General features: G+C 38.6%; 1 protein-coding gene across 7 annotated transcripts in view; it reads left to right on the top strand.

Moving 5' to 3' along the window:
- Nucleotides 1–8,593, top strand: part of LOC133749210 (zinc finger protein 260-like) — a 52,785-nt gene extending 44,192 nt beyond the window's left edge. For 5 of the 7 annotated variants that reach the window (XM_062178420.1, XM_062178421.1, XM_062178422.1 and 2 more), the window contains one exon: nucleotides 2,031–8,593. In XM_062178420.1, coding sequence (XP_062034404.1) covers nucleotides 2,031–3,907 — 1,877 coding nt within the window. In that variant the 3' untranslated portion in view covers nucleotides 3,908–8,593. Of the gene's footprint in view, nucleotides 1–24; nucleotides 160–2,030 lie in introns of those variants that run through there. The other 2 variants (XR_009864573.1, XM_062178423.1) reach the window with 2 other exon arrangements.
- Nucleotides 8,594–16,693: the final 8,100 nt, after the last annotated feature.

Below are 16,693 nucleotides of genomic sequence, written 5' to 3'. Positions count from 1 at the left end.
TTGGGCAGGGAGGCCAAGGCAGGAAGAGTGCAGCAGATATTGACTGGTGCTCTTTCCACTAAATTTCCCAAGTCTTATTCCTGATGATAACTGGATTTGCATCAGACACTAACATTCTGGAGTATCTAGGGATACCAGTATCTGTCTCTTTTGTTCTTGGTGAGTATGTTCTTTGATTTTAAGAAATTCCAATACTTTTCTGGTGTTACTAAGGCTTTTTTCCTAGGTTAGATACATTTTCCAAATTCTAACTGCCCTTCTCTACAGTTTCCTACTTTTTTCTTCATGCATTTGTTAATTTTTTCAATGCTTCTTGATTGGAAAATGTATAGGAACTTGTTTATTAGTAGTTATTCCAATTGAATTCTCACTCATTGTTTTGACCAGGCAGAGAACTTGCTTTTATAAGCATCTCAAGACTGAACCAATATATGTGAACTCTTTTTTTTCTCTCTCTCTCTCTCTCTCTCTTTGCCTTTCAAATAAATAGTAATAGGTTGTTGGAAACAATTGAGGAGTGAGCTTGTAACTGGCAACCCACTGTTTCATTCTCTGTGTCTCATTCTGTCTCTCTGACTCTCAAATAAGTAAATAAGTAAACACTAAAAGATGACCAGGAACAAGCCTCTGTGTTGTGACATCAGAAATCATGAAGCTAAGCATGCATCTGTATAGCAACAGAAAAATAAGTCAATTGTAGGTTAATCAAGAAAGTCATGAAATTCTGAATCCTAAGGTCATGTAACCTCATGGGTTCATGTTGAATGGCTCTGATTTGTTTAAGCATGGAGTTGGAAATACTAATGCTCTCATGTTTCAGTATCACTGAAAAAAAAACACAAAGATAAGAAAGGCATAGGAAATAAAGATTTCTGTGAAAATAGGAAACAGCTGATCATAAGCTTACAGAAACTCAAATCATCAAACAGGGCTGTTTATAGAAAGAATTGAAAGGAGAGAAGCAGGACTGATGATTTCAGAATGAGCTAGAAAACAAAGAGATGAATACACCCTGGGTTGCAGAAACAAATCTTTAAACTGGTAGGGAGTGCATACCCAGTGTGGTATATTGGGACTTTTCTGTACCTATTGTGGTTCTGAGAAGCTGAAGATGTTTGGTTTCCTTAGGAATATGAGGAAGCTATCATAGAGTGCAGATAAAAGCAGAGCTTTTCATTTGAGAAATCCCACAAACGCTGTTTTCCTGGGAACACTAAATATGAGACAACCATAAATTCAAATCCCGTTCCTTAAATGTGGTCCTGCTTAGAGTACAGACACATTTCATCTTCTCCACCTACAAATAAATGATACAGTAAAATTTTCCCATATTTATGGCTGAAATATCAGAGAAGCAGAAAACACATTTTTTATAAAAATAAACTCAGGAACAGAACAGGGAAGAAATTGGTTGCCAGGCAATGAGTGAGTGATTTTACTAAATATTTCTCCATTCTTTAAAATCGTATAGAGTTGTTTCATCTTTGTGAAAGGCAGAATCACAATGAGAGGAGAGAGAGAAAGAGATTTTCTATTACCTTACTCCCCAAATGCCTGCAACAGTTAGGCCTGACTAGTCTGAAGCCAAAATCCTGAAATTCTATCTAGGCCTCTGTAGTGTCTCACAGGATCCCAAGGACATGTACCATCATCTGCCTCCAAGTTTACATAAGCAGAGAGCTGTACTGCAAACAGAGTAGCCAGGGTTCCAACTGGCACCATTTTGGGATACAGGCATCTCAATCCATGACTTAGCACATCATAGCACATAACCCAATCTTCCATACTTGAAAAAAATTCAGTTAGTAAACAAGATCATAGTGAATATTGGGAAATCCACTGATATAATGTAATATATGAATGTTTTAATAAAAAACATGTAGTAGTCATAGTAAAGTATCTTGTACTGATTATGTTAGAATCTTATGCCACTTGGAAAACAAGTAATCTCATTCCCTTACATCAGTATGCTAGGAAAAGCAATTATATGTGATTCAGTGGCATGGTTATTTTTTTTTTTCTCATTTCAGTTGCCATGAAATGGGATTACCTGACTAAGACACACCAGGAAAGTGAAGACACAAATTTGAATCAGGATGGTATGAAATATAACAAGACATCAAATCTCAAGAGAATTGTATTAAGAAAAACACTCAATTTAAGTTCAAGCCATATTCCAAAACTGATTATCAAGAAGGGAACCTATTCAGGAATGAATGCTGAGGAATGCAATGTGTTTCAAGATGTGTATCCCCCTTGTAGGCCTGGAGATAAATTTGATGCCACTAAGGTACCTGGGAACTCTGTCCAGTGCTATGACCCAGTTAGTCAGCATTGCAAGATTCAGACTGTGAAGCAGTCAGTTGAACATATTGGACAAGGGGAAACCTTCAATAGGAAGAAGATACTCTGTACATTTGAGAGGGTTCATAAACGAGATACAAGTAATAAGTCAACTGTCACTGTTGGAAAAGCAATTCAAATAGAAAAAGCTCTCTATAAAAATTCTAAACTCAGTAAGCATCAACAAACCCACACAAGAGAGAAACTTTCTGAATATATTAAGTCTGTGGAACATGTCATTGACCAATCACATCTTAAAGTAAATCAGAGACCACAAATAGGGAAAAAGCCCTATGCTTGTACACTTTGCCGAAATTCATTCAGTTATAAGTCCTGCCATACCATTGATCACTGTACTCACTTACAAGAAAATCCTCATTTATACAATGAAAGTGGAGAAAACACTTACCAGAAGTCAGATCTCATTAGACATCAGAAAATCCACAGGCAGAGGAAACATCGTGAATGTAATGAATGTCAAAAAATCTTTCTCCAGAAATCAAACCTTATAACACATCAGAAAATTCACACAAGAAAGAAGCCTCATGAATGCAATGACTGTGGAAAAGCCTTTTGTTATAAATCACAACTCAAAATACATCAGAGAACTCATACAGGGGAGAAACGTCATGAATGTAATGACTGTGGAAAAGCCTTTGGTTTTAAGTCACATCTCATACAGCATCAGCGAACTCACACAGGGGAGAAGCCTCATGAATGCAGTAACTGTGGAAAAGCCTTTGGCTCTAAATCACATCTCATACAGCATCAGAGAACTCACACAAGGGAGAGACCTCATGAATGTAATGATTGTGGAAAAGCCTTTGGCTCTAAGCCACAACTCATACGGCATCAGAGAATTCACACAGGAGAGAAACCTTATATGTGCAATCACTGTGGAAAAGCCTTTTGCTATAAGTCACAACTCTTAATACATCAAGGAACTCACACAGGGGAGAAGCCTCATGAGTGTAATGACTGTGGAAAAGCCTTTGGCTTTAAGTCGCACCTCATCATACATCAGAGAATTCACACAGGAGAGAAGCCTCATGAATGCAGTGACTGTGGAAAAGCATTTGTCTGTAAATCGGGCCTCATACGGCATCAGAGAACTCACACAGGGGAGAAATGTCATGAATGTAATGACTGTGGGAAAGCATTTTCCCAGAAATCAAACCTTATAACACATCAAAAAATTCACACAGGTGAGAAACATCATGAATGTATTTACTGTGGGAAAGCCTTTTTCCAGAAATCATGCCTCATAACACATCAGAGAATACACACAGGGGAGAAACCTTATGAATGTAATGACTGCGGAAAAACTTTCAGTCATAAGTCCCACCTCCAGACACATCAGAGAATTCACACAGGAGAGAAGCCTCATGAATGTAATGACTGTGGAAAAGCCTTTTCCCAGAAATCACAACTTATAACACATCAGAGAATTCACACAGGGGAGAAACGTCATGAATGTAATGACTGTGGAAAAGCCTTTGGCCAAAAGTCACATCTCCTCCTACATCAGAGAATTCACAGGAGAAGAAACCTTTTTAATGACTGAGAAAGCCTTTTATCATAATTCAACTCTTATTACACATCATCAAATTCATACAGGGGAAAATCCTTTGAATGTAATGCATTGGAAAAGTCTTCAGAAGTCACACCTCATAAGACTTCAGAGAATTCATATGGGATTCACATTGGGGGGTGGGGAACCTCATGAATTTAATGAGTGTAGGAACGCTCTTTGCCAAAATCACACCTTATATCAGAGAACTCAAAAGGTGAATACTTATGAATGTAATAAATGTGGATTAGCTTTTTTTCCTTCAGGATATTTCATAACACATAAGAAAATTCAAAGAAAGGAGAGTCCTTGAGAATATAATGAGTACAGAAGAGCTTTTTCCCAAAATCAGTTTAACCATTGTGACAGAGCCTTTTGCTGAAAATCACACCTCATGCAACAAGATATGCACATAGTGGAGAAAGCTTATGAATGTCATTAGTGTGAAGAAAGCCATTTGTCAGAAACCGATCATCATTGTGCATCAGAATTCACCCAGGGGGTTTTGTTGGAGTGTAATGAATGTGGAAAAATATTTTCCTGGAATTCATGCTTGGAGAAATATCAAATTCACAGAAGGTGATATCTTTTGAATGCAGTAAATATGAGAAAATATTTAGCTAGAAACTAGACCTCAATGGACATCAGAGAATTCACAAATTAAACATTTCAATGTAATGAATATGAAAAAAAAATCTGTCATAAATCAGTCTTGAATTCCCATGAAGACTCTCAGAAATGAGAAAACATGCATGCATAGTGAAGCCCTGTACCATAAGTCATCTCTCAAAGCTTAACTGAGAACTCACACATAGGAAAACTCCTATGACCATAATTTAATTTGAAAAAAACCATTACTGTAAGACAAACTCAGCAAACCTTAACAAAATTACAAAGAAGCCTCTGAAAAAGTATTGTGTGTGGAACAATTCTTTGGTGGAATCACACCTCAGCACATATTAGGCAATTTACATGATGGAATTATACTGTGAGACCAACACTGGTTAATTGTTCTTTAGAAACTCTTTTTTATCTTGTTTATCTTGTTATCTTGTTTTAAGTTTCCCATTATTGTTAGACCAAGTAAATGAACTACGCTCTCATGTATAAATTTTGCTAACAAATATTCAATCTGCAACACTTATTTGAAATACCATCTTTATTAGTTACAAAATTATTTTGTATAGCAATTTTGTTATCTGCCCAGGACTCTTTCCCTATATTATTGTAGTAAAACCACTGGTGTGACCATAGGCATGTCAACTGACTATGTTCCAACCATGATACTCTACCCCAACCCTGAATGATGAGTGCTATGTCCAGCATATTGAATGAGTCTCTGGTGATCTGTATACTTACGAGAATTTTCAAATTACCTGGATTAGGCAACACTAACCAAGATGTGTTTGTATATTCAAGCAGGTGTTATCCCACACATCACCATCATTCTATAAAAGGACAACCTCAAATCTTATAAATTGCAGCACTTCTCATCTCTTGAATTTTCCTGTATTACTGAGTGTATACAGTCCCTTTTAAAATCTTTCATTCATGATCCCCTGTTTCTAATTTTCTTCCTTAAATTCCTTCTTGCCCAGACATAAGAACTTGGACTGAAGTCTATTCAGAGGGTACCGATTGCAACAGAGAAATGGGTATGTCAATGTAGTTTACTTTTGTGTTAATATAACTTTATAGTGATTTTGTGGTAATCTTTTTGGTTGTATTCTGCCCTCCTAAAGCTGACCCTCAGCTTCGTTGAAAATTTGTATTTTCATCCCTTCGCCATTTACACAATCTTTTTAAGATTTTAGTCAGATATATGCACAACTCAGACCTCAGAATATAGTCAGGATAGACACTACCTAGGATGTGTGTCCATTTCTTGGTGACTTGGCTGCAAATGCTATGATCATCTAGCTGCAGTAGATCTTTTATTTTCCATCAGGAGGACAGTCCTGCCAGTCATCCCTTCTGCCTCAAATACTACCCAGTGAGAATAGCTCACTATCCTTTGTCAAGTCTCCTAGGCTTCTTCCAACAGTTCATCATATCAAATCTCAGGATAATCCCATATTTAATAGAAAATGAATGGTGTGGCTGATGGCAGTTCCAGTGAGGTTGAATGGTTTGCTGGACTGCTGCCAATGGGGCATATTCTATGTTACTCAGATCTCATCTAAAATATTGCATGACTGAGGACTTGTTTTTGGCTCCCAGCTAAATATGTTTTTTTTTTTTTTCATGGAAACTGGATGTATTATGTTGAAAAAAATTTCATACATGTGATTGGGTTAGCCTGGGTTTTCTGTGTAACCCTGGCTTCAGTCACATGTGCTCACACAATCCAAAGGCCAAAGGAGGTTTATATTCAAAGAAAATAGAAATTGATGTCACCATGAAGCCAAGAATGAAAGTGGTATAACCACAAGCAATGACAGATGCTACTGGAAGCTGGAAGTGGCAAGGAACAGATTATTCCCTTGGGACCAGATGGAGCATAGACCTCCCTGCATTTCAGCTTGAGCCAGAGAGAGTGATTTGCTTTCATCTTTTAAATAGTGACAATGCATTTACCTTTTTTCAGTTATCAAGTTTGTGATCATTTCTGATAGTAACAATAGGAAGCCAGATTCTCTTGTTACTTCCTGGAGGTAACTGAAATTTCATGAAATAGATGAGCATGATCTCTGGGGGTAAAAGTTGAAAGACTGATCAGATATGGAAACTTGACGGAAGTGCTAGTAGGGTCAACATCAAATTGATTAGGTAGCTTCCTGCTCCAGATCTCAGTATTAATACATGATTATTCTTTCCTTAAAAAAGTCATTTCTTATGTCTAAATGGAGTTTTGTTTTTTGTTTTTAAATGTTTCTGATCACTGATGTCTCAATAAATTCACCTCTCCTCAGCTCATTGTCATATGTTTTATTTACAAATAAGCCTGAGTGACAAGAAGAAGAAAGTTATCTTCAGAAATCCCTAATTTCTCTGTTGTAGATTTGGTGTATGATTCTTAGATTAATTATGGTTTCTATTGACTGAGGTGCTGGTTAAGTTTTTGACTGATCTTGACACAATCTCTTATGCTTGGTAGTTTTACATTTTCTGGCTCGGCATCTTGTTTTCTTATCTGAAAGAGTTTCTGGTTTTCTGTATGGACATTGTATTATTATCTATGACTAGATATGTGTAGGGGATGTTTTTACTGCTTAGATTTCCTTCCATCTTAGTTCTATTTTCTTCCAAAACAGGGCTGAGACAGGAGCACATATGAGTGGCTTCTTTAGGACCTGGCACCAGAGGAAGAGTGAGGGCATAGAAAATGTTAAAAAGGAAAGCAAGTTCACAGAAGAAAGTGCTGCTGAGTAGGTGGCTAATGTGAGTTCTCCTTATCACTCTGAACTAGTATAGAGGCAAGAAATCGCTGTCTACTGATCTGCTGAGATTTGAAAACTGACCGTTGTGTGTCACTGGATATTGTCTTTGACCCCTTTATAGTCCTGTTAACTTCAGTGAGCTTTATTAAAGGCTAGCATAATCAGTTGACATGAGTGAAAGAGCTTTGCAGGATTGTTATAGAAAAAAGTGCTTCCTGGGGTCGGTGCTGTGGCATAGCAGATAAAGCCAACACTTGCAATGCTGGCATCTCATATGGGCACCGGTTTGAGTCCCAGCTGCTCCACTTCGAATCCAGCTCTCTGCTATGGCCTGGGAAAGCCCCAAAAAAAGTGGGAGATGCCCCAAGTCCTAGGGCCCCTGCCCCCATGTGAGAAACCCAGAAGAAGCTCCTGGCTTCAGATCAGTGCAGCTCCAGCTGTTGCAGCCTTCTGGGGAGTGAACCAGCAGATGAATGATTCTCTCTCTCCTTGCCTCAGTCTCTCTTTAACTCTGCCTTTCAAATAAAATAAATAAATCTTTAAAAAGTGTCTGGTGATGAAGAGCAGGACATAATACAGACTCACACAGTAGAAACACAGTAGGTAACAAGACTGAAGGAATGGAAATTTGCAGACAATCATTACATATGACTTAGGTTTAAAGTTAGTTGTTTTGGGAAAAGGTCTTTGGTTTAGTACTTAATAACACACTTGGGATTTCCACACCCCAGTCTGAATATCTGCTTTTGAGTCCAGCTCCACTTCTGATTCTAGCTTCCTGGTATGCACATATTAGGAGGCAACAGGTGATGATTTAAATATTTGGACCTTGCCAATCAAATGGGAAACCCAGATCTAGTTCTAGTCTCCTGGCTTTAACTGTTCTGGCCCAGCTATTGTTAGCCTTTTAGGGTTAGACTGGAAGACAAAAGATTATTTTCTGCATCTGTCTCTCCCTTGCAAATTAAAAAAAAAAATGCTGAGGATTGTTTAGCTAATTTTGTTAATTCCTGTTCTCCTTTGGGTAAAGAATCTGTCCATAGGTTCTTATGTCTGCCCCTATGGAGATAAGAGCAGGTGAGACAGTGGCTCAGTTGTGAGGGTCCAACAAAAAGACACTCTGGGTGGGGTCAACTATGGCTTCTCAGGAATGGTAATGTATAAGTATAAATCCGGAGAGTGGATATTGAATAAATACAGCATTTTAAAAATGTATACTACAATTTAACCCTGAAATTCTTCACATCAGATTTGGAATAAAGCCTTTGGTATATTTGAATGGCCTGGATAGTAATAAAGATTTATGCCTTACTCTCTAAGTCTCTGTGTGCATTATGTATTTTATGATGAGAATAAAAAGGAGGATTACAAATAGAAGCATTTGTATGCCAGCTTGGAGCTATCTTTCCTATTTTTATGTTATTTAGGAAAAGAAACCTGAAATTTCTGGTGGTCTCTGACAATATTGTGAAATTAAGTACATAGTGTACATGTCATGTTAAAGGTTTAGTTGTTGTGTTTTGGAGCATATGGCCTAGTAAGTATGTGAAAATATTAATACTATTTGTGCATAAACACAATATTTTAGTGTCCTCATGATTGACATAACAAAGTACCCTAGAATGGATGACTTAAACAACAGAAATTTCTCACAATTATGGAAGCTGGGGACACCAAGTTCTGTTCTTCTCTTGTAGGTGGACACCTTCCTACTGTGAACTTACATAGACTAAAGTCACTTCCTGTAGGCATATAGGCTGTCTCTTACTGATATAACATTGTGAGTTTTCTACTCTCAAGAAACAATCTCAATGAAATTACCTGCCAAAGTCTTCATTTTATAAATTCCATTGCATTAGGAATAAAATTTTTAATGTATGATTTGTTGAAGATAAAATTATTCAGTTTATAGCATTCTATACCTGCCCCCCCCCCCAATTCTTTCAGGAAAACTACATTCATTCCACTATAGCAGTCTGAAAACACAACTATTTTAAATTAATTCTAAGTCTAAAATCTAATCTTATTTAAGTATAAATTGTATATGACAGATTTATCCTGGACAAAATCCTGTCCTCTGAACAAGTAAACCACATAAGTTAGGTGCTCCCTTAATACAATGGTAAGGTCAGCAAAGGATAAATATTCCCAATTCTACATGAAGAAAAAGGAAAGAAAGAGTGATAGGTCCCAATGAAATTCAAAACCTAGTGAAACAACTGCTATCATCTTAATGCTGAATTTAAGTCTCTTTAATTGGAGACCCAGGTTTCCAGAAGCAGAGATGGCAGCATCATTCCCATGGCTCAGTATGAGAAACCCTGGCTCCCCAAACCTGTGTACCTCTGCACCATATATCAAATAGTCCCAAACTCACAGTTCTTATAGGTAGTCCTGACACTAAGGCTTTGGTTAGAATGCATTTAACCATTAAACATGAGAAGGTGGCTCTCAAGATCTCTGATCAGTTTTAGTGTCTTTCTTCCCTGTTATTTAATGAGAGTATGCTTTCACATTCTATTTGCTCCCTGTTTCTATCTAATAGGATCTTAAAAAGGCTGACATCCTGTCTTTAGTTCCTTCTGTTCCCCCCTTCCTCTTCATACCAATTTTTCCACACTTAAAATATCCTAATTTATGTGTCAGTGATATTTCAGCCAGATTATTTATGTTTTATTGTGAACAGCTATTCTCTTGTGATAAAGACAGGCTAAAATTTTTTCAAATTGTTTCACTTTTGTTCCACCTTCAGTATATCGCTTCTCTTTGACATTTTACTGTAATTTCTAGGGACAACCAAACCATTCTGTCAATACTTTGCTTAGAACTTGGCTAAGTTAGGCTGGCGCCGTGGCTCAATAGGCTAATCCTCCACCTTGTGGCGCTAGCACACCGGGTTCTGGTCCTGGTTGGGGTGCCGGATTCTGTCCCGGTTGCACCTCTTCCAGGCCAGCTCTCTGCTGTGGCCTGGGAAGGCAGTGGAGGATGGCCCAAGTGCTTGGACCCTGCACCCGCATTGGAGACCAGAAGAAGCACCTGGTTTCTGGCTTCGGATCAGCGTGGTGCGCCGGCCACAGCGCACCGGCCGCAGTGTCCATTGGAGGGTGAACCAACAGTAAAGGAAGACCTTTCTGTCTCTCTCACTGTCCACTCTGCCTGTCAAAAATAAAAAATAAAAATAAATAAAAAGAATTTGGCTAAGTTAAAGGTGTAATTCCATTGCTCTCAAATTTAATCTTCCACAAAAGACTAGAACCATATTTTATTTTTATAACTGCCTTTTCTCCAGTTTTCTGTAACATGATTCATTCCCATCTGAAACAACAGAATAATTTTTATTCATATTTCTTGTATGTTTGTTAAAACCATGCCAACCTGAAATCCATTATCCATCCAGTTTCAAATCTACTTCCACATGTTTAAGTGTATGTGACAAAAATACTCCAAATTTGTGGTCCAGTGTCTCTTAAATTTTGGAGGCTACCATGTAACAAAAACATGTATTATCTTGGTTACACAAAGTAGGTTTACTTTTTACAGTTCTGAAAGCTATGTAGTACTTTGCTTGCTTACTTGTTTTCTGGTGAGAGGTTTTGTATATCGATGGTTTCTCTCTATGTCTTCCTATGGCTTTTCCTCAGGGTGTACTTGCAGAGGAGGGTAAGAATGCTCTTTTCCACTTCTTACAGGTCCACTACTCCCAAGAAGGCTACACTTTTTTATGCTAATACTGATTATATTCCAAAGACCTCCTCTACAAACGTCAACACTCGGAAAGGGTGGGCTTATATATGAAGGCAATACAAAAAATTATTGGAAAATAAAACATAAGCTTATTTTCATATGAATAATTTTGAAACTACAGTTTTACGTATTTTTCATGAAAATTTTAAAGCCTTATATGCGTAGGTTTAATACACTTAGATTTTAAAAAACATAATTTTTAATTCCACCTCCCACAAATGTATTGGAGTAGCCTCATATGTGTGGGAGACATAAACATTGCATTTATAACATCCGGGAAACACACATTTCTGATAATCATGGTTGAAGCCTCAGGAAGGAGACTTACAGTGGAAAGTTAGGGCAGGGTTTTAAAGCATGTCATGCTTTAAATGTTCAAATGTTACTGGGGTATCAGGTTGTCATGGGAAGTACATGAGTCCAATGTTGGAGCTCCATCATTGGTCTGCATGTTAATATTAAGCCATTTTTTTTCCTTAGGTATGATTCTGGCTACAAAATCTTTACTTGACAAGGCTTGAATTAGCCAAAACTGATGTGATGTATGTCACACTGTCACCGTAGGTTGATAAAATAGTTTTGGGTCTCAGGATTGTAAACTAATGTATATATGCAGAACAATCAATGGGATCAACATTCTGCATAATGAAAAGTTTCACATAAAAACCTTTTATTGATTGGTGTTAGTTATTAATGTCTAGAAAACTGATGAGGTCGATAGAGCAGACATTGAAGGCTACTCTCTCATAGGTGGAGTAGTCCAGAGACTGGGTTTGGCTCCACCATATATTAAGGAAACCTTAATAGCCATGCTAAGGTATTAGTGTATTTCTTCAAAGACCAAAATCACAGTAGGAAACTGAATATGGAAAGTCACAGGCTCAGTGCTTTTTGGAGAGTCTATTTTCAGGAACGCACAGTGGGTAGATAGTAAATTTAATTTTACTGTGGGTATCATGGTTCCAAGGGAGAGAGTTTCTCACTTCACAGCATTTGAGAACTAATGGTTGTCATAGATCATTTAGAGAACACTGAAGAGATAAGACAATATCATTGAGACCCTGAAAGTGAACAAGTCTCTTAGAACAATTAAGACACTATTGATTTTCATTTTGAGTGATTCTAGAGCTTTTTGTTGGGGGGGAGGGGTGTCCTAGTTAGTGTGTGCCAATTTGTAAAATAGCACCATGAAGGAGATGTATCCACATTTATGAATAAGGCATACATTGATAATTTTTGTTACAAAAAGTTACCAGATTATTTGTTCTCCATGAGTGTGAAACACAACTCCTTGGGGGAGGGTGTAATTAATATGTTATATCTGTGTCCATTATGTGAAGGGGATGCAGTTAATATCTTTACAAAGATTCTGAATTCTGACCAGACTGTTGAGATGACCCATGTTTACCCTTGAAGAGATATTAGGTCCATTCAAAGTGAAAGTAAACAGATTGAGAGTCTATTGATAAAGCACCGTAAAACACAATGGCAACATTCCTAATGGATGACAACTGATTTAATTATTGGATGAAATAAAAGTATTGCTTGATATAAGGTATGGAGCATAATGGATGACATACAGCATTAAGATTACAATCCACCACGAAGTGCCATTTATTCTTTCTAGGTTTACAAACAGGCAACATTCAGCTGAAAAATGTGGAAGGAAGAGGCAATAATCATCCCTTTGTAAATTAGACCTTGTCTAGTACATTTATTTTTAAAAATATTTTTAAAAGGCAAAGATACATATATGTGTGTGTGTGTGTGTGTGTGTATATATATATATATATATATATATATATATATAGAGAGAGAGAGAGAGAGAGAGAGAGAGAGAGAAGAGAGAGATCTTATACCCACTGACTCCCAAAATGGTTGCAATGGCCAGGACTGGTCTGGGCCAAAACTAGGAATCAGGAGCTTCATCTGGTCTCCTTTAAGGGTGCAATGGCTCAAGTACTTGGGCCATCTTTTGCTGCATTGCAAGGCACATTAGAAAGGAGCTAGATTGGAAGTGGAGCAGTCAAGACTTGAACTGTCATCCATATGGGAGGGTGGTGGCTAAGATGGTGGCATAGCTTTCTATGACATAACACTGTCCCAATGTAATAAATTTCAGTTCTTAAATGATTTTTTTCATATTGAGCATTTTAGTTAATTTAATTTGGCCTTTATTGGGTCCCCTTTTATCTAGCCAATTTGTCACTTCCAAAATTTGTTTTATACTTAGAATTCATGCAGTTGCAGTCTCTCAGCCACCAATGGGATAATTGTCCACATTTGCCTGAAAAATTAAAACAATGTTAAAGTGAAGTGACTAAGTAAGGTAGTTTCCTTCTATTTTACTTTTATTAATTTTCCTAATATTACAGGTAGCACTCTTTAAATTTATTAGAATAGCTAGATAGGATTCAGATTTGGGCCACTTCTTTTATTACACTTATAAATCTGTAAATGTGTGCCTTTTTAGAAGCTGTGAAAAGTAATTTAGATCTTATGTTGTAGGAACACAGAATTCAATTAATGTCATTTTTATCTTTTTATCTAAAAACAATTTTAGATTTCAAATTGTATCAGAATATGAGCTTTTCAAAAATATATACAGGGCTGGCACTATGGCATAGCGGATAAAGCTGCCGCCTGCAGTGCCAGCATCCCATATGGGCACTGGTTCAAGTCCTGGTGGCTCCACTTCCAATCCAGCTCTCTACTACGACCTGAGAAAGTAGTAGAAGATGGCACAAGTCCCCTGCAGCCATGTGGGAAGACCCAGAGGATGCTCCTGGCTCCTGGCTCCTGGTTCCTGGCTTCGGATGGGTGCAACACTGGCCATCGCGGCCAATTGGGGATGGAAGATTGTTCTCTCTCTCTATGTAACTCTGACTTTCAAATAAATAAATAAACATATATATATATATATATATACATATATATATGTGTGTGTGTATATATATACACATAAATTACTCATTTTTGCATTTTCCTTCTAGTTTTTTTTTTCTGGACAATTTTTAGATTTTAAAAATTTATTTATTTTAAAGCCACAGTCACTGAGAGGAAGAAATAGAGATATATAGAAGTATTTATCATGGGTTCACTCCTCAGATGGCCACAATAGCCAGGGCTAAACCATACAAAGGCCAGGAGTCTGGAACTCCATCCATGTCTCATACAAGGTTGGCATTGGCCCAAGAATTTGTGCCACTTTCGCTTTTTAGGCACTTTAGCAGAGAACTGAATTGTAAACATTGCATGTGGGACTCAAACTGGCACTATGATATGGAATGCCAACATTAGAGGTGTTGGCTTAACCTGGTGTGTCACAACATCATTTTTGTCTTTTTATCAAAAAACTGGTATTTTTTTCAGTTTTTTTAACCTTTTCAATTTTTTTCTTTTATTTTTTCCTCCTTCCCCCTCCCCCTTGGCTTAGGCTTTAGGCACCTGAAGTCACAGGTTTTAATTTCTATATTTCTCTGATACCCTGTTGTGTGAACCTTCTAGGCTTCTGCACGGTCACCTCTATTAGTGTGAACACCCACTCACTTCCTCTCCTCCAAGCTAAGCAATGCCTGAGTGTTAGACCCCAGTGAATTCAACATTCATGTGTGCTTCTGTATGAATCACAGAATGATCTGTGCAGTCTTCATTCTGAGCATGGTTCCTATTGCAATGGCATGCCCCCAGGCAACCAAGGATCTCTGAGTGTGTGGAGTCACACCCAGTGATTGCCCTGAGACCCAGCTCTACCCTGCACACTTCAGGTAGCCACCAAGTCCCCATGGTCTCAGCACACATGGCTCCCACAGTTACTGAGTGCAGAAGTTCTGCTCTGCCCTGTCATGCTGTCCAGCAAACAGGCAGATGCTCCTTGAGCCAGCTTCACCTAGATGGCTTGAGTCCCAGAGCCTGTTTATATTGAGAGGCTGGGAGCACCTCACAGCCCTGTGTGGGTGCCTGACCACTACTCAATCCTCCCAGCAAGGCTCAAAGTCAGTGAGGACTGCAGAGTTTTCCCTCCACTAGAATCTCTGGATCACATGCCCCCTATAAGAGCCCCTTGGCAAATGTTACCCTCTCTTGGCCATCGCCACCAGTACAGCAGAGAGGAAGATCCTGTCTCAGTTGCTGTGCATGTACACAAAGGCTTCTGCAGCTGCTGCCAAAGCCCAAAATGGTGCCCACCCTTTCTCAGCCTGGCAGTGGGCACCATTGTGTTCTCCCCATTGTGGGGAGAACAGGGTGAGGTAAACCTGCCCCCTTTACTTCCACGGAGTCTGTGGGTAACTGCTAGTAACTACCAGCCCCTGGGGCTCCAGTCTGGACTCATGTCCCGTCCCGCGGGACGTCAACTAGGGCCAAGTACCTGGAATGGGGAATGAAAGGGACAGGAGACACAAAGATGACTGCAAGACAACATAGCTGTTCAAGCTGTGTCTTTATTTTTTTAACCACTCACTTATATATCGTGAAGGCAGGATGTCGGGCAGGGGGAGGAGGGTAGTTTACCTTGCAGCTACAATGCCTGTGCAAGCAGACGGAGGTCACAAGGTTATCTTGCAACTGCAATGCTTGTGCAGGTGGGGAAATGGTCATAAACTCTTAAGACACAGGGTGGCATTATCAGTACTTTCCGGCATGGGCTGCTTAGCTCTACTTCAATAGTTTACCGCTAAGAGGCCACATGTTGTGCGGTCCCCGACAGACTCAGGCCACACTCTCCCTCTGGCTACATCACTGTGGGTTGCTGCAGTCTGGTCTCATCTCTGTCTCCAAGCTGCCACCTGCTCTGGCTCTTGGCTGCTGCCGTCATGAGTTGTGTCCATGTTCATGCTGCACCCCCACAAATTCCACACAGGTCCATGGTGTTCCTCTTCCTTTTGTCGACTTTCCAATGCTATTTTCTAATTCTCTCCTGATTGTGCACTTTATATATATTTATATATAAATATAAATTTATATATATTATTATACTATATATATATATATATATATATATATATATATATATATAGTTTTACTATTTATCCCTAGCCTAGCACAGTATGTCATTTCCTATTCCACTATCTTGGAATCTCAAAGATACAATTCTAACAATATAATGATAATTATATCCTTCCCTCTTCCTTCCTTTGTTTCCTAATTTTTGTGGTAACATTTTTATTGACTTTATAGTCTCATTTTAGTTTAAGTCCCTGCAAATTTTGTATTTTTGTAAGTAAAATTTTGTAAATATTTTCAATAATATCCATCACATGTGCTTGAGATTCTTTCATTTCCTCCCCCAAAGTTCTAATTTCTAATTACAAAAGTAAATAAAATGTGTAATATTACATGTGATTCATTGCTGGTTTTGATTTGCCTGTGACAAGATTATTTACAGCCGGTGCCGCGGCTCAGTAGGCTAATCCTCCGCCTTGCGGCGCCGGCACACTGGGTTCTAGTCCTGGTTGCTCCTCTTCCAGTCCAGCTCTCTGCTGTGGCCAAGGAGTGCAGTGGAGAATGGCCCAAGTGCTTGGGCCCTGCACCCGCATGGGAAACCAGGAGAAGCACCTGGCTCCTGCCTTCGGATCAGTGTGGTGCGCCGGCTGCAGCGGCCATTGGAGGGTGAACCAACAGTAAAAGGAAGACCTTTCTCTCTGTCTCTCTCTCT

This window comes from Lepus europaeus, chromosome 20 (assembly GCF_033115175.1).
Source record: "Lepus europaeus isolate LE1 chromosome 20, mLepTim1.pri, whole genome shotgun sequence".
Taxonomy (NCBI): domain Eukaryota; kingdom Metazoa; phylum Chordata; class Mammalia; order Lagomorpha; family Leporidae; genus Lepus; species Lepus europaeus.
The sequence above is the reverse complement of the archived record's forward strand: the minus strand, read 5'-3'. Positions and strand labels throughout refer to the sequence as shown.